The sequence below is a fragment of the Theropithecus gelada genome, chromosome 7a (genome assembly GCF_003255815.1).
Source record: "Theropithecus gelada isolate Dixy chromosome 7a, Tgel_1.0, whole genome shotgun sequence".
NCBI classification, from domain to species: Eukaryota; Metazoa; Chordata; class Mammalia; order Primates; family Cercopithecidae; genus Theropithecus; species Theropithecus gelada.
The window spans coordinates 51,126,687-51,151,437 of record NC_037674.1 but is presented as its reverse complement, the minus strand read 5'-3'; the positions used below and the strand labels follow the sequence as shown (position 1 = coordinate 51,151,437).

The following is a 24,751-nucleotide window of genomic DNA, read 5'->3' as shown; positions in this document are numbered from 1 at the left end:
TGTCTCTACTAAAATACAAAATACTAGCTGGGCATGGTGGCGCTTGCCTGTAGTTCACCTACTCAGGAGGCTGAGTTGGTAGAATCACCTGAACCAAGAGGTTGAGGCTGCAGTGAGCTGAGATTGCACCAGTGCACTCCATCCTGGATAACAAAGCAAGACCTTGTCTCAGAAAAAAAAAAAAAAGGAGAATTTTGTCGAGGCACAATGGCTCATGCTTGTAATTCCAGCACTTTGGGAGGCCAAAGTGGGTGGATCATTTGAGGTCAGGAGTTTGAGACTAGTAGAGGGGGTTTCACCCTCTACTAAAAAGAAAAACAAATTAGCTGGGCGTGGTGGTATGCACCTGTAATCCCAGCCACTTGGGAGGCTGAGGCAGGAGAATTGCTTGAACCGGGGAGGCGGAGGGTGCAGTGAACCTAGATCGCACCACTGCATTCCAGCCTGAATGACAGAACAAGACTCCATCAAAAAAACAACAGAAAAGATAATTTCATATTTGTTTTAAGGTGTTCATTTTTTACCCAATGGATCATGGTTTTAATAACTGCTGGTCTGTAATCCCAGCACTTTGGGAGGCCGAGGCGGGCAGATCACCTGAGGTCAGGAGTTCGAGACCAGCCTGACCAACATGGAGAAACCCTATCTCTACTAAAAATACAAAAAATTTAGCCAGGAATGGTGGCACATGCCTGTAATTCCAGCTACTTGGGAGGCTGAGGCAGGAGAACTGCTTGAACCCGAGAGGCGGAGGTTGTGGGAGCCAAGATTGTGCCATTGCACTCCAGCCTGGTCAACAAGAGCAATAAAAAATAAAGATAAAATAACTGCTTTAAAAGTCTCTGATAATTATGATATGTGGGTCATCTAAATAGAAGTCAGCATCTCTTGATTACCTTCTGCTTTAAGAATTGGTCAGTTTTTTGTTTTTGTATTTGCTGTGTTTGGTAGTTTAGATTCTATCCCAGACATTTTGAATATTGTGAGATTCTGAGTCCTGTTGAAATGCTGTAGAGAAAGTTGAAGATTTGTTTGTTTTAGTAGACAAATCAATGTAGTTAGTTTATACCTGCAAATTCTTTCTTATCTTATATAGGCAGTGGTTCCATTATCTGTTCAAAGTCTTTGCCGTGTTGTTTGCATTTGCCCCTCCCATTCCCACTTTGGTTGATCTAGCATTTGAACAGTGATTTATATCCTAGTTCTATTGTGAAAGCCTACCTTACACTTCTTTGGATCTGTTCTGCGTATGTATAGATAGCTTGTAGCTGGGCCCACGGACTTAGGGATCTACTTTTCTGTCTCTTATCATCAGTGATTTCACCTATATTCTGCAGCTCCCAGGGGCCTTCTTTATTCCCCTAGCCGGAAGCATGGAATTACAGTTTGAGTCTCCTACCTGTCATGCCTCACATGGCAGTGAGCACATTTAGGGAACCTTTGCCCTAACCGTATTAAATAAAAGTATGGTGGTGGAAACTAGGAATCTGTTTTAATAAAACTTACCATATTTACTTTTGATAAACCAATAACAGGTTTGGGAACTTGTGGATAGAACCAATATTTGGCACTAGCAACATCAAGTTATACTCCCTCCCCTCTCTTTTTTCCCTTTTTGCAAGTTGAGGCTCTTAACAATTCCTGAAATATTTTACCCCAAACACCCTATCCAGTGGTAGAAAATATAGTGTACTGGATGCCACAAAGTTGTAGTCATGCAATTTTAGTTAATGACAGGAGACTTAAGTCTCTCGATTGATGGATTATTGCTCTTATTTTACATATAGCTAAATCTTAATTAGTGACTTTATTTCAGTTGTAGGCAAATCCTCTTGTTAAAACTTACTGAACTCAGTTCTTTAAAAAAAAAGTTTTAGATCACATTTCTAAGAAAGCTGGAGATGACAGTGTCTCTGTATTCTCTACAAACATATGTATAACTTAGGATCAGTTAAAATATTTCTTTTCACATCTTAACTCTTATAGATGGGTGGCGTCTATCTGCAGTGCTCTGTTAAAGACAGATTCTTAGGGGAGTGTGAGTCCAAAGAAGTAAGGAATACCTAGATAGATTAGCAAAATGTACTAAGATGAGTAAGTGAGTATCCCTATCTTTGGCTTTTGGAAGGGAGTATGCATGTGAGTAAATTTTTCTGTAACAAATGGTACTGTTGAAAATAATTGACATACATTTCTTTCATGGCACTATTTTTATACGAGTTTACTTTAAATCTGTAGCTAACTATGGCCCGCCTGTGGTGAAGTAAAGTGTTTTTAGTCCACAGAGATCTTTTTTGGAAGGTTATTTGATGTAGTAAAATTATATATGAGACACAAATAAGCAGATCCATGTTTGGGTTCCACTTCTGCTATTGTAACTAGCTCTCATATCTTTGAGTCAGGCCTTGCTGATTTCTTAGGCCCCATTGCATTTTGAGTTAAAATTTGTACACAAATAGTAAGCTCACTAGTTTTATGGGAAATGGAGATATCTGTGACAGCATTGAATGATAAGGCAGTAAACTTTGGTTTTGTTTTATTTCATAGTGGTAACTTTTCCTTCTTGAAATAGCAGCCTAAAAGTTTACCTTGTAAACTACTATGTGGTACAGTATTTTTAAATTTTGCTTAAATATCTGTGAAGTATCCTTCTTTTTTTTTTTTTTTTTTTGAGACAGAGTCTCGCTCTGTGGCCCAGGCTGGAGTGCCGTGGCCGGATCTCGGCTCACCGCAAGCTCCGCCTCTCGGGTTTACCCCATTCTCCTGCCTCAGCCTTCGGAGCAGCTGGGACTACAGGCGCCCGCCACCTCACCCGGTTAGTTTTTTGTATTTTTTAGTAGAGACGGGGTTTCACCGGGTTAGCCATGATGGTCTCGATCTCTGACCTCGTGATCCGCCCGTCTCGGCCTCCCAAAGTGCTGGGATTACAGGCTTGAGCCACCGCGCCCGGCCCATAACTTAAAAGTGATTTGAACGCATTTGAACTATTCAGTGCATAAGGTATTAAATGATTTTTTTTTTAAGAGACTGGGTCTAACTATGTTGCCCAGGCTGGACTCGAACTCTGGGGCCTGAGATCCTCCTGCCTCAGCCTCCCAAGTGGCTAGGACTATAGGCGCATGCGATCGTGTCTGAGTGTTGGAAATTTTCTTTTAAAAATTGCCTTGATTACATTTAGTGTGCTGATGTGTCGGTGTGTTGAAATTATTTTTTTTGCGATTAAGACAGCGCCTAACTTACTTTCTGTGTAATTTCTTTTTGGCTTATTTTGAATCCTAAAGAAACGTGACATAGTAGTGTGGCAGACTATGTTTAAATAGTCTTGATCTTATCATTAAAATATATTTTCTTAGAGGAATAAAGAAATACCCTAGGGATGGAAATTTGGGTAGAGTATTATGGAAATTTAACTTCAACCTGGGAGTTCACTAAATGTCAATGAAGTGGTATTACCTTAAAATGACTTTTTTTTCCCCTCCTTCTTTAGAATCCAGCAACTATCACAAGAATACTCCTTAGCCACTTCAATTGGGATCAAGAGAAGCTAATGGAAAGGTAAGGAACTATATCGTCGGCTTTGTGCTTAGAAATAACACAGAAAGCCTGTTGAACCGAATTTATAAGAATCAAGTAAGGGAATTGATTAATGTATGCAACTAGTGACTGCTTTAATTTCTTGTATTCCCCTTTTGTAAAGTTTGCAGTAAATTTAATGTTAGGGAATCCAGGCTTAATATTTCTTTTTATTTGGGAGTATGTGTGTTTGGGGGTGGTGCTTCAGTATCTTCTACATATATCCTCTTGGGTACCAAGAACTAAAAGCAGGTAGAGAAAGAAAGCACCTGATAACATTCTTGGAGTATATGAATAAGATCCTCCTTTAATTACTTAAAAAGATTTCTTGCTCAGCCGGGCATGGTAGCTCACGCCTGTAATCCCAGCACTTTGGGAGTCTGAGGCGGGCAGATAATGAGGTCAAGAGATTGAGACCACCGTGGCCAACATGCTGAAAGCCGTCTCTACTAAAAATACAAAAATTAGCTGGGTGTGGTGGTGTGTGCCTGTAGTTCCAGCTACTCAGGAGGCTGAGGCAGGAGAATCAGTTGAACCTGGGAGGCAGAGGTTGTAGTGAGCAGAGATCGTGCTACTGTACTCCATCCTGGCAACAGAGCGAGACTCCATCTCAAAGAAAACAAAAACAAAAACAAAAAAACTATGTCAGGCACATTAGTAACATTTATTCAGTAGAAGCAAAATTGAAAAGTTGCTTAGGCTTTTCTGGCCACCAGATCAGGTGCTTGGACTAGTTCTCTGGTTTTGGGGCAGGATTCTGTTCCATTGGGTTTTAAAAAATACTTTCTTTCTGAAAATCTTTATAGTTCTAAAAGAGAAGAAATTAGTGGGACTGGAGAATGACTGTATTAATGTCATTCTTAACCTTGTTCTGCTCTTTAGATTGGAAATTTGGGACACTTGTTAATGGTGGTAGGTTGACAACTTATATTTATTTCATTATCAATTCTAAATTTAATAAAATATTGAAACTAGTTGTTGGGAACTGAGAATCCATATATTATATAAATAAATGGAAAGTATTTCTCATTTGATTTTAAAATTCAGAGAATACTTCATAAAACATATTAAATAATACCCCATTTCATACACCTTGCATCTATTAAATTACATTGTAAATAATAAAATCTATTGTTACTATTCAATTACAATTTAATAATTTAATAGTAACAATAATAACTATCAATTTTTGAGCTCTCTATCAAGCATTTTATTTTATCCTCCTGATAGCTTTATGAGGCTAGAAACTATTATCCCCATTTAATGTGGAAACTAAGGTTGGAAGCTTCAATTTTTTATCTAAGTTTTGTACACAAGGTGTTAGCACTCAAACACGGGTTTGTTGGACTTCAAAACTTATGTCTTAAACACATGCTGTAGGCCGGGCATGGTGGCTCACGCTTGTAATCCAAGCACTTTGGGAGGCTGAGGCGGGTGGATCACAAGTTCAAGAGATTGAGACCATCCTGGCAACATGGTGAAACCCTGTGTCTACTAAAAATACAAACATTACCTGGGCATGGTGGTGCGTTCCTGTAGTCCCAGCTACTTGGGAGGCTGAGGCAGGAGAATTGCCTGAACCCGGGAGGCAGAGGTTACAGTGAGCCGAAATCGCGCCACTGCATTCCAGCCTGGCAACAGAGCGAGACTCCATCTCAAAACAAAACAAACACATACTGTATAAAGCTTTCCCACGGATCATGAAGGATAATGTGTTCAACTAGTTCGATGTTTCTTTTTATGCATTCTGACCATATTTTTGTTTGTTTGTTTTCTTTTGGATTTTTTTGAGATGGAATTTTGCTCTTGTTGCCCAGGCTGAAGTACAATGCCGTGACCTCGGCTCACCGCAACCTCTACCTCCTGGGTTTAAGTGATTCTCCTGCCTCAGCCTCCCAAGTGGCTGGGATTACAGGCGCCCTCCACCACGCCTGGCTAATTTTTGTATTTTTATTAGAAATGGAGTTTTTCCATGTTGGTAAGGCTGGTCTCGAACTCCCAACCTCAGGTGATCTGCCCCCCTCAGCCTCCCAAAGTGCTGGGATTACAGGTGTGAGCCACTGCGCCCAGCCCTGACCATATTTTTTGACGTCAGTGGTGTTTCTTAATTTTGGTAACATTTACTCTCAGGTTTTTTTTATTTTATGACACCTCTATTAGGAGAAAGAGTTTTTATCGTTTACTTCTGAAACGCTAATGAATTAACACTGATTTACCCAAGTTTCTCTCATGTTAATGTATCTCCAAGACGTTCTGAATTTTGTCTTATAACATTGCTGAAAATATTTTTCCATTCAATATTGTACTGAATATTTATGTACTATTGTACTTAATGTACTAAATTTTGTACTTAATATGGGAAGTGTAGCTTCTGCTCAGTTTTTCTGGGAACCTTAAACTGCTCTAAAAAAATAGGTGATAAGTGTGAATTTAAAATTAAAAGGAGGTTTCTGGGAAACTTCTGAGTATGTGAATGTTTCAGTTTCTCCTTGTAGTTTCTGTAGATAAGCTATTGGTACCTAAAAGATTTAATTCGGTCTTTAAACAGTGTCTTTAAAATCAATATGCAATATCTTTTTGTCTCATTTAATGATTTTCACATCATATTTTGTGCTGTCTGCTATTAGCACTGCTACACTTTTTTTTTCGTTTTTTAATACATTTGACAGATGTATCTTTTCCATTTTTTAAATATTCAACCTTTCTGGGTTATTTGGTTTTAGGAGTCTCTTTTGTAAGTACTATGTAGGTGATGTTTAAAAGAATCTGAATGAAAAAACTATTATCTTTTAATATCCAAGATTAACATATTCATGTTTTATAATTAATGTTTAGATTAAATTACTGTCATTTTAAGTTGTGCTTTATATTTATTATGTTTTCTGCTCTCTTATTCTGTTGTCTTCATCGGATTTTCCTTTTTCTCGAATAATTTCAAAGTTATATATGTATTCTATTTCAGTTTTTCTAGTCACTTTTACAATTTGTATGTGCATACTGAAAACTATATAAAAGTTTATAATAATATATACTTGAAGTTTTAATCCATCCTCTGTATAAGACAAAAAGTGTAGCATAAATTTTTTCTTTGTCCTTTCCTTTTCCTTATCACTTTGATAAGTTGATGTTTGATTTTTTTTTTTCTTTTCTTTTTGAGACAGCGTCTCACTTTGTCACCCAGGCTGGAGTGCAGCGGTGAGATCTCGGCTCAGTACAGCCTTGACCTCCTGGGTTCAAGCAATCTTTCCATTTCAGCAACCCCAGTAGCTGGGACCACAGACACACACCACCATACCTAGCTAGTTTTTGTATTTTTTGTAGAGATAGGGTTTCACCATGTTTCCCAGGCTGGTCTCAAACTCCTGGACCCAAGCAATCCTTTCACCTTGACCTCCCAAAATGCTGGACTTACAGACATGAGCCACTGTGCCCAGTTGATATTTGAATTTTTTATTCGATTGTAAGCGTTTTTACTATCTATGTATATAATACCCCTCCTCCCCTTTTCTGGCTAACTTGCTTTTTGCATACCACTATTGTTTTTGTAAATACTCTGTTTTTCCTCTAGAATATATCCTGTAATATAAATTGTTTCATATGTGACAAACTTTGAGTCCTTTAAGAGAAACTCTTAATGTACTGAAACTTACTGTAATATTTCTGGATGTGAGTTTTGAAAACATAAACAGTTGAGCCCTTTAAGTCGGACAATTCATATTTTTGGTTTTGGAAATTCTTAGCTGTTACTTGTTCAGCATATCTTTTCTCCATTCTCTTGATGCTTTCTGGAATTCCTGGATCCGTGTTGAAACTTCTGGATCTCTTTCCATGTCTTCTAACTTTTTTTTTTTTTCAAGATGGAGTCTCGCCTCTGTCAGCCAGGCTGGAGTGTGTGCAAGTGGTGCCATCTCGGCTCACTGCAACCTCTGCCTTGTGAGTTCAAGGGATCCTCCTGCCTTAGCCTCCTGAGTAGCTGGGATTATAGGCAGCCGCCACCACGCCCGGTTAATGTTTGTATGTTTAGTAGTGAGGGGGTTTTACCATGTTGGCCAGGCTGGTCTCAAACTCCTGACCTCAGGTCATCTGCCCCTCTCCACCTCCCAAAGTGCTGGGGTTATAGGCGTGCGTCATTGCACCCAGCATGTCTTCTAACTTTCTAAAAAATAACTTCTGTATTCATCTCCCCACCCCCAACCCTTGGCCAAGTGCCAGTGACTGTATTCATCTTTGTTTTTGACTTTGTTCTGTGAAAATTCCTCAGTTTATCTTGCTTTTCTTCCTGCATCCATTCTGCTTTATAGCCGTATTGAATTGTTTATTCAACAGTGGCCATCTTGTTCCTTTTAATAACTTTATTCTTGTTTTGTGGGTATAATTTTTGCTTTATCTCTCTGTTTATTCTTACATTAAAATAATTAGAATTAAATAATGAGAATACAAATACGAGATGTGGCTGAAATTTACAGTCTTAAGGGTTTTTATTAGAAAAAAAATGAGGTAAAAAACTGGGCTGTGCACCATGGCTCACACCTGTAATCCCAGCACATTGTGAGGCCAGGACAGGTGGCTCACATGAGGCCAGGAGTTTGAGACCAGCCTGGCCTAAGTGGTGAAACCCCATCTTTACTAAAAACACAAAAGATAGCCAGGCATGGTGATGGACACCTGTTATTCCAGCTNTGTGGAGCCGTAGGAACTCTCATTCGTTTCTCGTGGGAATGCAAAATGGTACAGCCACAAAATGGAAGACAGTGTGGCAGATTCTTACAAGACAAGATGTACTCTTACTATGTAACTCAGCAATCAACACTTCTTTATAGTTACCCTAATGAGTTGAAGACTGTCCACACAAAAACCTGCACATGGATGTTCATAGCAGCTTTATTCGTAATTGCCAGAACTTGGAAGCAGCCAAGTTGTCTTTCAGTAGATGAAAGGATTAGTAAACGGTGGTACATCCAGAAGTGTGGTATTATTCCGTGTGAACGAAATGAGCTATCAAACCATGAAAAACCATGGAGGGACTTTAAATGCGTATTATTAAATGAAATAAGCCAATCTGCAATGACTGTATACTGTATGATTCCACCTATGTGACACTCTGGAAAAGGCGAAACTATGAAGACAATGAAAAGATCAGTGGTGTGTGGCAATTCCTCAAGGATCTAGAACTAGAAATACCATTTGACCCAGCCATCCCATTACTGGGGATATACCCAAAGGATCGTAAGTCATACTGCTATAAAGACACATGCACACGTATGTTTATTGCGGCACTATTCACAATAGCAAAGACTTGGAATCAACCCAGATGTCCATCAGTGACAGACTGGATTAAGAAAATGTGGCACATATACACCGTGGAATACTGTGCAGCCATAAAAAAGGATGAGTTCGTGTCCTTTGTAGGGACACGGATGCAGCTGGAAACCATCTTTCTCAGCAAACTATCACAAGAACAGAAAACCAAATACTGCATGTTCTCACTCGTAGGTGGGAATTGAACAGTGAGATCCCTTGGACATAGGAAGGGGAACATCACACACCGGGGCCTATTATAGGGAGGTGGTAGCAGGGAGGGATACCATTAGGAGGTATACCTAATGTAAATGATGAGTTAATTGGTGCAGCACACCAACATGCCACATGTATACATATGTAACAAACCTGCATGTTGTGCACATGTACCCTAGAACTTAAAGTATTAAAAAAAAAAAAAAAAAAAGATCAGTGATTGCCAGGGGTTGCCAGGGGTTAGTGAAGAGGGAGGGATGAATAGTCAACAGCACAGTTTTTTTTTTGGGGGGGGTGGGGGTTGGCTAAACTGTTTTGTATGATACTGTAATGGTAGATACATATCATTATGCATTTGTCCTGACCCATAGAATGTACAACATCAAATATGAACCCTCATGTAAACTACAGACTTCGGGTGACAATGGTGTGTCAATGTAGGTTCATCGAATATACCACTCTGTGTGGGGTGTTGATAGGGAGGCTATGTGTGTGTGTTGGGGGAGGGTTTTATGGAAGCTGTAGCTTCTGTGCATGTTTGCTGTGAACCTTAAACTGCTCTAAAAAAAATAAAGTTGTTCTTTTTTTCTTTTAAAGAGGAAATAAACCATTGGCAAATGTGTTGGGGGAGGGGGAGAAGACACAATATTGAGAATAATAAGGCATAATTAGAGGTAGGAAAAATACTGTGTACTACTTTTACATACTTTTTTTTTTTTTTTTTTTTTTTTGAGATGGAGTCTTGCTCTGTCGCCCAGGCTGGAGTGCAATGGTGCAATCTCTGCTCATTGCAACCTCTGCCTCCCGGTTCAAGTGATTCTCTCACCTCAGCCTCCCGAGTAGCTTGGATTACAGGTGTGCGCCACCATGCCTAGCTAATTTTTGTATTTTTTTTGGTAGAGATGGGGTTTTTCCATGTTGGCCAGGCTGGTCTGGAACTCTGACCTCAAGTGATCCACCCACCTTGGCCTTCCAAAGTGCTGTGTGAGCCACTGCACCGGCCCATGCTGGCCCACTTTTACATACATTTGAAAGCTTAGAAATGGAAATTACCTAAGTTGTCCCTCAAAAAGAAGTAGAAAAATAGACTAAACCAATAGTCAGAAAAATATGATGAATATAGTAAAAGATTCCACTCCTTTCCCAAAAAGTACTGGATGATTTTATGGGTAAGTTCTAATACATGTTCAAGGAACTGCCAGTCCCTGTAGAAAATTATCTCCAAACATTGAAAATGGTAGGACATCGTTAATTCATGTTAGCCAGATCAGAATAACCTGGTTCCAAAATTTGACAAAGACGGTATGAGAAAATGATACTTATGAACATAGCTATTGAATTTGTAAATAAAATAATACTTAATTGAATCAATGACTCTTAGTAGGATTTTTTTTTTTTTTTTTTTTTTTTGAGACAGGGTCTTACTCTGTCACCTAGGCTGGAGTGCAGTGGTGTGACTTTGGCTCACTGCAACCTCCACCTCCCAGGTTCAAATGATTCTCCCACCTTAGCCTCCCAAGTGTCTGGAACTACAGGTGCGTGACACGCTATCTGGCTAGTTTTTTTCTTTATTTTTAGTGGAGATGGGGTTTCACCATGTTGACCAGGCTAGTCTCAAACTCCTGACCTCAAGTGATCCGCCAGCCTCAGCCTCCCAAAGTGCTGGGATTATAGGCATGAGCCACCAGTGCCTAGCCAATTTAGTGAGATTTCTGCTAAGAAAGCAAGAACAGATGATCACCGGGGGAAAATTGTTTTATTTATAACATTTACAACATTGACAGATTAATGAAGATAAACCAAAGATATTCATAATAAATGTCAGTTGAGCATTTTAATAAAAGTATGCGTTAACTCATGATTTAGTGAAAACTAAATTCTTAGGAAACTGAGAAAGTGATTTCTCAGATTGATTAAAGGTATCAACTGAAATCTACAATAAAATTATACTTAATGTTGAAGCATCAGAAGCATGCCCGTTTAATCGAACAAGGATTATGACTGTCACCACCATTTGAAGGAGGTTCTGATAAATAACATAATACATGTAAAGGTTCTGCAGGTTCTGATAAATAACGTAATACATGGAAAATTAAATAAGTGACATAAAAACTAGAAAGGAAGATAAATTATATGTAAAGTGTATAATCTAGGAAACCCAGAAGAATTGACTGATAAACTATTAAAGTGATTGCCCATTAAAATCACCTGAGAAGTTCAAACAATCACAGTGCCCAGTCCCTTTCCATTACTTCCTCCTTCAGTTCCCTTGGAAAATGAAAAGAAATGTGGAATGTAAGTAGTCGTAGCTTCAGTGACCCCTGTGTTCCTCCACAAAATGAATATAGGGAAAATACAAGGAAAGAAAGAGCAGAATTTAATAAAATAGAAAACATGCAGTAGAAGGGCCCTAAGATTTTTTTTTTTTAAGACTGATAACATTGACACTTTGATGAGGTTAGGAAAAAGAGAGAGCCTAAATAACCAATATCAGGAATGAAAAAAGAATATCACTAGAATCTTGTGGATGGCTTAAAAAACAAAACTCTTAAAATTATGGACAGCTGTTCAAACTTGATAGATGAAATGGGTAGATTCCTAGAATAGGCAATTTCCCAAAACTGACATAAGAAATAGTAAACCTGTATCCTTATTAACTATCAAGAAATGAAATCCATAATTTAAAATGTTTTTATAAAGAAAAGTTGAAGTTCAAATGGTTATACTGGAAAGTTCTACCATAACATTTAATATGACAGTAACTTCAACCGTATATTCTTCTAAAGAACAGAAAACTAGGATCTTCTGCCTTCATAAGGATATCATAACCTTTATACCAAAACCCAAGGAAAGACTATACACCAGTTTGTCTCATGTACATAGATAGAAAAAAAACCATACACACATACAAGCGCACAAAACAAAAACTGGAGCCACAGAAACACCTCAGAATATTAGCAAATTGAATTCAGCAGTACATATACAAAAAGGAGGGTAACCCAGCATGGCCACCTGAGCTGAATCCTGGGAATGCTAGGTTGGTTTAACCTGAAACAATTCAGTATGATTGGTCACTTGAACAAATTAATGAGAAAAACATTTCAGAGATGCCAAGGAGCATTTGCTTCATGATTTGAAAAAGAAGCTATTAGCAATCTAGATCTTTGTTAACCTCATAAATCTTATAGAAACATTTGTAGGAGATAATCATGGTTTATACACCAAAATGTTAGAAAGATTTTCCTTTTAGTTGGGAGTTCAAGATGCAGATATCGTATCTCCAGCTCAATTCAGCATTATTCTAGAAATGATTCTAGCCAATAGAACATCAAAAAATGAAACTAAAATATAACATAAGAGAAATGCCTGTGTTTTTGGGGGTTTTTGTTTTTTTTGAGATGGAGTCTTGCTCTGTCTCCCAGGCTGGGGTGCAGTGGTGAGATCACAGCTCACTGCAACCCCCTACCTCCCAGGTTCAAGCAGTTCTCCTGTCTCAGCCTCCCGAGTAGCTGGGACTACAGGAGTATGCCCCCAAGCCCAGCTGATTTTTGTATTTTTAGTAGAGATGGGGTTTCACCATGTTGGTCAGTCTGGTCTTGAACTCCTGAGCTCAAGTAATCCGCCTGTCTTCAAAAGTGCTGGGATTATAGGCATGAGCCACTGGGCCCGGCCCCTGTTAATATTCACTGAGAATGTGATTGTGTATTTACAAACAATGTGATTGTATATGTGGAAAAATCAGAGTCTAGAGGTAAATTGTTAGAATAAATGTCTTTAGAAAGAAATATGAAAAATTTGTTTTTTTCTTTGACCCAGTAATTCCACTCTCAGGTATATATCCAATAGAAAGAAATATGTGCACATCTACATTGAAAATCATATATAAGACCGGTGGTGGCTCATGCCTGTGAACTCAGCAACATGGGAGAATCGCTTGAGGCCGGGAGTTACAGATCAGGTTGGGCAACATAGTGAAACCCCGTATTTACAAAAAATTAAGCAATTAGCTATGCATGGTGGCATCCGTTTGCAGTCCCAGCTACTCAGGAGGCTGAGGTGGGAGGATTGCTGGAGCCTAGGAGGTCAAGGCTACTGTGAGCCGTTTTTATGTCACTGCACCACAACCTGGGTGACAGAGTAAGACCCTGTCTCAAAAAAAGAAAAAGTCATATATAAGCATGTTCATAGCAGTATTTGTTCATACTTCAACCTATAAACAACCCATATGTTTATCACTATTACACTAGATAGATAATTATGGTATATTGACATAGTGACTATTCAGCAGGGCAAAATAAATGAGCAAAAGCTGCAAGCCACAGCATAGATAAATCTTAAAAACATAGTGGAAAAAAAAAAGGACCCAAAGTAATACCTATGTATTATATGGTTCTTCTTACGTAAAATATAAAAACGGTTGAAACTAAGTTTATATGGTTTGATGCGTATTTAGGTGGTGTAGCTATTTAAAAAAAACAGGGCAGTGATTAAAACAGTTGAAACTAGGTTTACATTGTTTAAGGATGCATATTTAGATGGTGTAATTATTTAAAAAAACAAGGTAGTGATTATACTTTTCGGGGGGGCTTGTAGAGTACTAGCAGTGTTCTATTTCTTGTCCTGGGTGGTGGTTGGATACTGGTGTTTTTTAATAACAGTTTGTAAGCTGCATGTTTATGTACTTCTCTAGAATTGTGTTATTGCAAAATAAAAATCATTTTAAAACATGTACACAGACATAAGAAAAGGATCAATCTTAAAGGAAAGGTCCAGCTTTTTTTTTCTGGACATGTAGGATTAATAGTTTCTTTGTACCTTTGTACCTACAAGTAAACCTATCATTTTGCCAAGACAGCTTTTCTCACTTCTCTCATAGGCTCTAGTATATCAAATCCATCCTAAATTTAACTTAGATGTGTTAACTTATTTGAGCAACCTCTGCTACCCTTGTGGTTTCTGCCACATCAAAGCTATACTCCCCGGATTTGGGGTTTGAAAACCTTGTGTACATTCACTCCATTCTGTATGTCTGTGCTTATAACTGTATATTCCTTGGGATGCCCTCTCCTATTCAGGCCTCAATCTTAAGAGCTGTAGCTTTGTACAGAATCAGAGCATGTCAAGAATACTTCATTCTGGGGTTATGCCTGTAGACATCATGTACAATTCTGTACATCACAAATTGATGCCTCCTGTATCTTCTTCTTCTCTGTATTCTAACCACGTTTACCAGCTTGTTTCAAGTTCTTGAAGTTAGTTTTCTGTGCTTCTCTAGGATTCTTCTCCCATTCTTGCATGCTAAGTAGCATGTCATACTACAAACAGGTGTTCATCTCTTTCCTTCAAAACAATTGACATTACAACTAACTAGCATAATTCCTACATATAGTTGCTGAATAGGTGAGGGAACTATGTTAAATGGAACTTAATTATGTTACTAGCTTGTGTTTTGATGGATTTGTTTTAACATAGCTAACTTTTAAACATACTTGTTTGATTCATAGGCTTTCAACTTTTACAACCTGAGGACTTCCATTAGATACATTGAAAAATCATTATCCAAACAATAAAAAGACATTTCTTTTTATATACCTGAAGAAACGATATTTCTCTTCAGTTGGAATCAGATCCACTGTTGCATGATTCACAAGTAGTTTTATTTTCTAGATAAAAATGTATAGCAGGAGCAAAAGACGATTAAGCAGAGGGTGTAGATTTCCTTTAATGCACATATTTGGAAAGAGGACACAAAAAGCTACTGTCTTTGTTTTCTTTGAAGTAAAAATAGTTTTTAAAAAATAATGGTTCTTGTCATTTTGGGGACTGTAGTCTCTTTTGAAAAAGTAATACAATCTTGAACGTTCTGGGAGTGCGGGGGTGGGCTGGGGGCAGAGAACATTTGTAAATAAGTTATAAAGTTTGTCTTCTGCACAGTTGTTGAAATACCAGGGACCTCCAATTACAGATGTATGTGTTTGATGAATTTGGTAAAATTGAAATAATCATAAGCCAGAAGTCATAGACAACCACCAGTAAAGATGACACGTGTTTGTAAGTGTGGCTGGAACATCCTGTGAAAACCAGTGTCTGTGTCTTCTAAAGCCTCTATTGTAGAGATGTTCTCCATTCTGTGTTAGAAAAAGAATAGTCATTAACTTCTTTTGTAAATGTCCTCCATACTTTTATTTTTATCTTTTAAATTTTATTTCTAATAGAGATAGAGTCTTGCTATATTGTTCAGGCTGGTTCCAAGCTCCTGGGCTTGAGCGATCCTCCCAGCTTGACCTCCCACAGTGCTGGGATATAGGCTCACTAGCTACTGCACATAGCCTTTTTTTCTTTTGAAATTTTATTGACCTTCATGGTTTTACATCTACCTTTAAAACTCTTGAGGAGCAATAATGTATTATTTAAAAAAGCTTTTTGATTAGCAAAATTTTTTATCGTAAAAGCTGGATGGGGGAAGTAAGAGGTCAATTTACTGTTCACTTGGCTTTTGGGTATTTAGGTTTCTCTGTATTAAATGGATATTGGATCCCTTTGGAAGACGGCATAGTTTATTGTGTTTCTGTTATGATTTTGCGAATTCGAGCCTAGAAAGAGTTATGTTAACATCTGTTTCACTGTGGTTAGTTCTTTAATCCACTTGCCTTCATCCTGGCTCAGAAGTAGAAAGGATAAAGTATGCAGTCAGATTTTTGTGCTGCCACTTGGAAGTAGTATTAATTAGTAGCTGTTCTATCAAGCATTATTTTGCTTAGCAGTAAGCAAACTCAGGAGATTTATTACAATGCTGTTTTTTTAGGTTTTATTTTATTATAATGCCTTTTTTAAAAAACTAGGCTAATCAGAAAAATCTTACAGCCTCAAAAAGTATTCTACTTTTTCTGAAAAATATATGAGCAGTAAGTTTATTTAGCTATAAAAACTACATAGAATACACATTTTTTTTCAGAGATTAGCTTAAGAAACCTAAATCTTTTAAAGCAAGCTGTTACAGATTTGTGTGAGTTCTCATTTGATTTTTTTTTTTTTTTTTGGTAACATGAGGGCTAAAAGCTTTCCTTAGGATAGAAAGGTTTTCTTTCCTTAACTCCTTTAGATGGTTGTGGTTCTTGGGAATTCTGAACTTACCTAGTAGAGGTACGTAGTTATGCCAGTCATCTTACATTCTTTTGTAAGAATAACTTTGAAAACCACAAAAGATGCACTAGTATCTTTCAATTTGTTTGTAAACTTACATTCTGCCTCAGGAATCCTTTTTAAATTTTTTTATCAAAGTAACACGATCATGATGTTTTAAAAGTCCTATAGTTTCCCAAGTTATAAATGAAACATAGTGCTCCAAACCCTCAGCTCTGATCCCATTCCCCAGAAGAGAAAACTATTTATTTTAGTATTTTTTATGACTTATTATTCCGTATTGCTGTTTTGAGGCGGTCATCTTCATACCTCATGTTACTTTTGCTTTTTATGTGACGGCAGTTCTTACTCATTCGTGTGATTTAAATGAATTTAAGATATTTCTTTGCTCCTTTGACATTTTCTCTTAAATGTACATATTCTAAAAGTAGAAAAAAACTACATCATTAACAGGTTAATGTGGCTGGCGGCGGGGGGTTGGGGGTTGAAATGGCAGTTCTTGAAGGGTTTTGGCATCACGGATTTTTGTTCTTTGTCAGAACTATTAGGTATAGAATAATTGCGACTTGTAGTATTTTGAAATTGCAATCTGATCCCCATAAACTGCCACATGTGAGTGTTAAAACAAATGTTTTTGGTCATTTAGAAGTAAACGTTACATGTATATACATTTTCATACATGGATACATATAATGTATAATGTGTTTTTTAATAAATTTTCTTATGTGTGTTTATTTTTACCCTCAGGCTTATAGCAATAGCTAGTTGACTTGCAAATGTATAATGGAAGCATTAAAAGACAGGATAGGAGGATTGAACTCTGATGGTTTTAAGAATAAGCGTAGAGGCTGGGCGTGTAATCCCAGCACTTTGGGAGGCTGAGGTGGGCAGATCATTTGAGCCCAGGAGTTTGAGACTAGCCTGGCCAACATGGTGAAACCCCATCTCTACTAAAATCACAAAAAAATTAGCCAGGCGTGGTGGCACACATCCATAATCTCAGCTACTCCAGAGGCTGAGGCACAAGAAATGTTTGAACCTGGGAGGTGGAAGTTGCAGGGAGCTGAGATGAAGTCAGCCTGCACTCCAGCCTGGGTGACAGAGAGAGACTTTCTCTCCAAAAAAAAAAAAATACAGCATAGAAAAGCCTACTTTATATCTTTAAGTTGGTTTAACATTTTGCTTTTCTGATTCTGTTGTGAGAATTAGTACTTCTTCAGTAGTGGTTGGTCTTCATAAGGTATGAAGACTTAGTAGCTTTGAAGATAAATATTAGAATGGCAAACAGTGATGCCACAGTCACTCAGGATTCAAGAAGAAACACTAGCCAGTGGTGATCCCTACCAGCCCCGTTTCCTCTCTCCTCAACTAGACATAAGAGCTCTTAGGCTGTAACTTTCCTGCCTTGAAATTTAATTCATATTATTTGGTATGTTTCTCTATAGCAGGCAAGTAAAATGAAAAATTAAGATCCAAATATTCTGAAAAGTTGTCTGATTGCCAGGTTGCTCAGCTGTATTTCTGTAAATATACTCAATGTGCAGAAATGATCCTGGAGAGAAGAGAATTTACAATCTACTGAGAAACCGCTTAAATCTAATATTCTTTAAATTGACAGATAATTGTCTATATGAAAATCTTAATGTAGACAAATATAGGCCATAGGAATGGGTGATACCCTGCTTGTGCCCTTTCTTCACTAAGGAGAGGCTGGACTGAAGGAGAAACCACACTGCTACTTGTTTTTTTTTGTTTTCATCAACATGATTTCCTGAAAAGGATGGGCAGGGTTACAGGCAAGGAGGGAAGCACAGTTCTAGGATAAGCTTTGCAGCTCTTTCAAGTCAATGAAGCAGAGAGAAGTATTTGGGTAACTCATTAAAGATACCTCAACTACACTGCTTCACACTGAGTCAGTTCCTTTTTTTTTGGTCTGATTTTCAGAAGCAATGATTTACATAGAAGCCAGCAAATCAGAGGAACTTCCAGATAAGTACCCAGGTAAACAGTGTGGGTAGCTAAGAATCCAGCCTATGCTATGCCTGGACTACTATCCAGGCATAGTAGTCTTAAATAAAACAATCATAATTAGAAAAAATCAGCTTTGTCTTAGGAAATTAAACATAGACTCTGAGATGAGGGATCAAAGTTAAACTGAAAAACAACAGAAGAAGGAGAAAAGGAAACTGACAGAACAGAAAAAAAAAGAAAGGATAAATAATGATCTTGTAGAACTTGAAAACCACATTGATAGAAAGAAATAGAGCAGGCATTACAGAAAATAGGTCTGGAAGACAGGAAAAGGACAAGTTAATAGCAAATGGTAGACATGGAGGACAACTTAAGAGACTGGATGCAAATCAAACACATTCTTAACAATTAAAGGATCTTGAGGTAATTAATATCCAAATGACATTTCAAAAGAGAAAGTTAAATGCTTAGAATAAAGCCTGGTGGAACTGCTAAAGTTCAAGAATAAAGAAAGAATAAAACGAGAAAATTATTTTGGCCACAGACTTCCTCAGTAGCAACAGGTAGCAAGAAAATAAAACACTATGTCTATATGAATATTGAGGAGGGAAAGGATTTTGTCCAAAGTGAGCAATTGAACACATTTAAACATTAGAATTATGTCTGAGTAATTGGAGGTGATAAAGTTTATGAGACAAAAAACAGTTATCATTCTTGAAAGGCTACATAATATTAAAACAATGGGCCGGGCGTGGTGGCTCATGCCTGTAATCTCAGCACTTTGGGAGGCTGAGGCGGGCAGATCACAAGGTCAGGAGTTGGAGACCAGCCTGGCCAATATGGTGAAACCCTGTCTCCACTAAAAATACAAAAATTAGTCAGGCGTGGTGGCAGGCGCCTGTAGTCCCAGCTGCTTGGGAGACTGAGGCAGGAGAATCGTTTGAACACGGGAGGCGGAGGTTGCAGTGAGCCGAGATTGCATCATTGTAGTCCAGCCTGGGTGACAAGAGCGAGACTTCGTCTCAAAAAAAAAAAAAAAAAAAAAAAGTAAGTAGTGACAACATTATATAAAACTATAATCAACTGGGAAGAGCTTTAGGAAGTTGCAACCAAAACCAAAAGGATGATCAATGTATTACTTAACTTTTATAAGAAATGTATTTAAGTATTAATTACACAGGCAACTCCTAGTAAAACTAAATTAGATTTTAGTAATTTCCAAATAAAGATTGTGGAGTCAGGGGTGAACGGACCATATAGTAAATACAGATCAGAACAAATACATGAAACTTTGATAAAAGAAGATTTCTAGGCCTACTACCCTCAAGAATATGAGTGGATTCTTAGCTTCCCACTCATATTTCATTTAAAATACCTAGCAGTATTTGAAAGTTCATTTGGTGGCTTCTAGAATGGATCAAAAAGCTATAAACTCCAAGCCACATGTAGTGGTGTGCACCTATAGTCCCACATACTCAAGAAGCTGAGGCGGGAGGATCACTTGAGGCCAAAAGTTCAAGGCTGTATGCTATTATTGCATCTGTGAAAAGCTGCTGTACACCAGCCTGGGCAACATAGTGAGACTTTATTTTTTTTAAAGAAGCTATCAACTCCAATATACGCTATTTTAAAAAATGTTACAAACTCCAGTACTAAAGCTATCTAAAGCAGAGGAATTCAGATTGACAGTAAAAGTATTGGGTTGATTAGACCCAACACCAGACTGTTGGGGCGACGACGTCTAGCAGAGTCAAAGGAATGAAAAAAGACCAGAGAAAGTGGCACCAGGGAGCCAAGGCTAGTATGGAGGCTGCGAACCCTGGAGCTGTGGGAGCCCAGGCTGTTTACTAGCGATCAAACAAAGAAACAGGTGGTGAGGATGTGGGGGTTGAAAGGAAGCGGTGTATCAAGCGAATGAGCTTACAGCTGTGAGGATTTAGCATTTTCCTTGAAACAATGTGGCTACTTGAGATCATGGGAGTGCTAGAAGTAAGGAGCCATCAAGTCTAGCAGACATGCAAACCCTGCCTCAGCTTCTCTCCCAACACTCAGCTTTTCTCCCAACAAAAAACTTGAAATGCCTGAGAATAAAGTCACTGGAATGTGTACAGGATTTACGTAGTGAAAAAAAGTTATAAAACTGTTGAGAGGACTGAATAGGAATTGGAATTTAAGTAAACTGAAAGATACTTTGTTCTTGGCTAGGAAGACAATGTTATAGAGTCAGTTCTTTCAGTTTACTTGATACAATTGTAGTAAAAGTTCCACAGGATTAAAAAAAATTAACAATGATTATACTTAACTTGAAAAAACAAATATGGAAGAATAGCAGAGAAAATTCTGTAAGAGAAGAATGATAAAGGGATCTTTGTCAAATATTGAGAATTTATCAACTACAAGAGCAGACAAATTAGTGGAATAGAATGGAGAGTCCAGGAATAAACTCGTCTAAATAGGAACTTCTGGTATATGGTAAACAGGTCAGTGCGGAGAGTTAGATTAGTCAGTTACTCTTTAAGAAGAAACTAAGTGCTTGTAACATGCCTGTAGACTTCAGGGCTCCAGGAATAATAAAGTAGTCCTCCTGGGGTTTACCTTCTAGCAGAGCAAACATAAAGAGTGATTACACTTAGGAATGTTGTTAAGTGCTGCAAAGGACTAGGAGTAACAATGGGATGTAATTGAAGGGAAACTTATCTAATGGGGCTGGAAGTGAGGAGGTGTCAGAGATCACTTATTTGAGGAAGTCAGGTGTTAGCTGGAACTAAAGATGGGAAAAAGTGTTTCCAATAGATGAGACAACCTTCAGTAAATGGATTGAAATGAAATGGAATCCCGTACTCCTTATTACGCAAAAATAAATCAACAGTTTTAATAGAAACAGTTTAAAGGTGAGATCTAAATCATTAATGAATTTCCATTAAAAAAAATCTTTGGCTTTGGAAGTCTTTTAAAGTGTGGTATAAACTGCAGAAATCACAGTGGGGTAGCATGATAAATGTGCCTACATAAATTTTTTTTTTTTTTTTTTTTTTTGAGATGGAGTCTCGCTCTGTCGCCCAGGCTGGAGTGCAGGGGCCGGATCTCAGCTCACTGCAAGCTCCGCCTCCTGGGTTCACGCCATTCTCTTGCCTCAGCCTCCCAAGTAGCTGGGACTACAGGCGCCCGCCACCACGCCCGGCTAATTTTTTTGTATTTTTAGTAGAGATGGGGTTTCACCATGTTCGCCAGGATGGTCTCGATCTCCTGACCTCGTGATTCGCCCGCCTCGGCCTCCCAAAGTGCTGGGATTACAGGCATGAGCCACCGCGCCCGGCCTAAAAATTTTAAAGTGATAATTAAACACCATTAAAGAAGGTTGAAAGACAAGAAAGAAACGGGAGAACGAAAGCAACCCATGAAACAAAGATTTACTCTTCCTCTTTACACACTGAACTTCATAAGGAATAAGATCACCACAGAAAAATGTTCACCTTCACTAATAAAGAAATACAAGTTAAGTCTAGATATTTTTCCCTATCTGATGGGCTAAAGATTTTAATCAAGGATTGTTTTTATGTGGCACATTTAAATGTCCTTCAGAATAACATTGGTTAGATATAGTAAATAACTATAGTGGAATATTGTGCAAAAATGAAAAATGTAGACATTTAATGACAAAGATGTCTGTTAGATATTGTCTAGTGAAGAAAGCAGGTTAGAAATGTGGACTAGGGTGTTATTTATATGAAATTAGAGACACATGTCCGTGTGGCTGTATACTCATAGACTACTGTCTAGAATGTTAACCAGAGTGTAAGAGTCATTAGTTCCATGTTGTCAAATTTTGGATGACAGAAGTTTGTCTTCTGAGCGTGAATTTTTTTTTTTTTTTTTTTTTGAGGCGGAGTCTCGTTCTGTCGCCCAGGCTGGAGTGCAGTGCCCGGATCTCAGCTCACTGCAAGCTCCGCCTCCCGGGTTTACGCCATTCTCCTGCCTCAGCCTCCCGAGTAGCTGGGACTACAGGCGCCCACCACCACGCCCGGCTGGTTTTTTGTATTTTTTTTTTTTTAGTAGAGACGGGGTTCACCGTGTTAGCCAGGATGATCTCGATCTCCTGACCTCGTCATCCGCCCGTCTCGTCCTCCCAAAGTGCTGGGATTACAGGCTTGAGCCACCGCGCCCCGCCGAGCATGACTATTTTTATAAAACAAGGTATTTAGCTGGTTTATGAATTGATAATTAGTGTTAGTCTGTTATGCTTTCAGTTTTTCAGGTAAAAGTTGGTATTTTATATTATCTTTTTTTAAAAATTTGAGACAGTCTCGCTCTGTCGCCCAGGCTAGAGTGCAGTGCAGTGGCACCATCTTGGCTCACTGCAACCTCGCCTCCTGGGTTCACGCAGTTCTCATGCCTTGGCCTCCCGGGTAGCTGGGATTACAGGCACCCGCCACTGTGCCGGGCTAATTTTTTTGTATTTTTAGTAGAGATGGGGTTTCACCATGTTGGCCAGGCTGATCTTGAACTGCTGACATCAAGTGATCCACCGGCCTCCGCATCCCAAAGTGCTGGGATTGCAGGTGTGAGCCACCGCGCCTGGGTACTAAAACAAAAATTAGCGGGGCATGGTGGCAGGCCTGCAATTCCAGCTACTCGGGCGGCTGAAGCAGGAGAATCGCTTGAACCTCCGTGGCAAAGTTTGCAGTGAGCCGAGATAGCACCACTGCACTCCAGTCTGGGCGACAGAGTGGGACTCTGTCTCGAATTTGTAGGAAAGCCTTTGATTTTCTGCTCTAGATATATTCTGATTATCTGAATCATCAGAGACATTAATTTTCTATTTGTATGAGTTCCTGACAACTTTAACTTTCTGATAATCCTCCTTTTTGTAATGTGTTGGCATTTCAATCGAAAATATGATTTCATTGAAATATGCTGTAGTCAAAGTATCTATAAAAAAGATATTTATTAGTCTTAGGAGAAGTGATATGGTTTGTTTCATTTGAATGGTTTTTCTGGAGGTACAGTAAGGTATAGTAACCTTTGACATGAAGCCTAAATAAGACTATAATTAAAAATATTGGAAATTCCTTTGGAGTATTGAATTACTTTTAAAATTGAAAATCTCCTGTTTGTATATAAAGAGCATTATAGTTACTGTAACCTGGGCTTTACAACCTAAAAAGTAATTGACCAGATTACGCATTATTTTTGCTGGTTATATTGGTTTTGCAAATTGGAAAGTTTTTAAAAATTTTTTCGAATCTATTGCTTTTCCCTTTTGAATAGTAAGCTATTTCAAGAGGCCAGGGAACATGTCTTATCTGAATTAATTGGAAACATTGTGCTAAGTATTTACCACTATCTTCCCCGCCCACTCCCGCTTAAGGTCTGCTCTACTATCTTCTGTCCAGAGGTTTGCTATTTAGTTAAAACTCTAGGTAGTACTTGGCATATACTCTTGATGTATTAGATATGGAACACCTCTGTATTTAGATACATATTTTATGAAAAGCTAATATGTAATTTATTTTATATAAAATGTTTGAAGTTACACTTTTTTCTATTTCTTCTCCTTTCTCAGTAAATTAAAAATATTTCAAAAGAACGTTTAGAAAGCAAGTCTATTATGTAAAATGAGACACATGTAATAATTGTATTTTTAAGATGATTTGTGTGGTAAGATAAATTGTTTACTAAAGCTAATATGTTTAAATTGCTTTAACTAAAATTATTAAGAACATGAGTTCATTTGTATAAAATATACCCTACCCAAGTAAAATATTCATCTTTGTAGAGTAATATTTAATCCTTAAGTTTTAGTTGCAGTACTGTTAAAATACTAATAGCCTAACTTCCCAAGATTCAATTATTTAAAAACAAAATTTAGAAAAAAAATAGCAAAAACTCAGTCTACTAGTTTACATATATATACACACCCACACACACACATATATACACACACATATATACTCGTATATATGAGAGTAGACTGAATTTTTGCTACTTTTTTTGCTGCTTGCAATATATATATGCACATGTATACACACACCTTTATTTGCTATAATTTGTACCATATAGCTTTTATTTCCTCAGAGTAAAAGGGTTATTATCTTGTTTTATTTTAATTCAGCTTCTTGCTTTTCCCTATAGAAAATCAGGTTTTTGGAGAGCTCTAACAGTGTGCAGTTGCTGGGCTCTTATCCTTTCTGTTTAAATAATGCAGGTACTTTGATGGAAACCTGGAGAAGCTCTTTGCTGAGTGTCATGTAATTAATCCAAGTAAAAAGTCTCGAACACGCCAGATGAATACAAGGTCATCAGCACAGGATATGCCTTGTCAGATCTGCTGCTTGAACTACCCTAACTCGGTGAGTATCTGGTAGTTTAAGGCTAGTGCTGACTTTGTATTTCAGAGGGTAAATCAACTTCCATTATTTAGACAAAGGAAAATCTGTGGGACTTTGAGTAGTAGCCTCTAAGCCATAACCTATCAATGTATTCAGTGTGAGGAAAGGAAGGAAAAGAGTAAGAGCTTGGTTCCTCTTTCCTCCAACCCCTATTTGTTTTT

The 24,751-nt window shown here is 38.0% G+C and overlaps 1 protein-coding gene across 1 annotated transcript in view; it reads left to right on the top strand.

The window, feature by feature from the left end:
* The first annotated feature begins 2,133 nt into the window (after positions 1-2,133).
* Positions 2,134-24,751, top strand: part of LOC112627507 (E3 ubiquitin-protein ligase ARIH1-like) — a 51,799-nt gene continuing 29,181 nt past the window's right edge. The window contains 3 exon segments of the mRNA XM_025389821.1: positions 2,134-2,139; positions 3,488-3,555; positions 24,407-24,551. Of these exon segments, the coding sequence (XP_025245606.1) occupies positions 2,134-2,139; positions 3,488-3,555; positions 24,407-24,551 (219 nt within the window).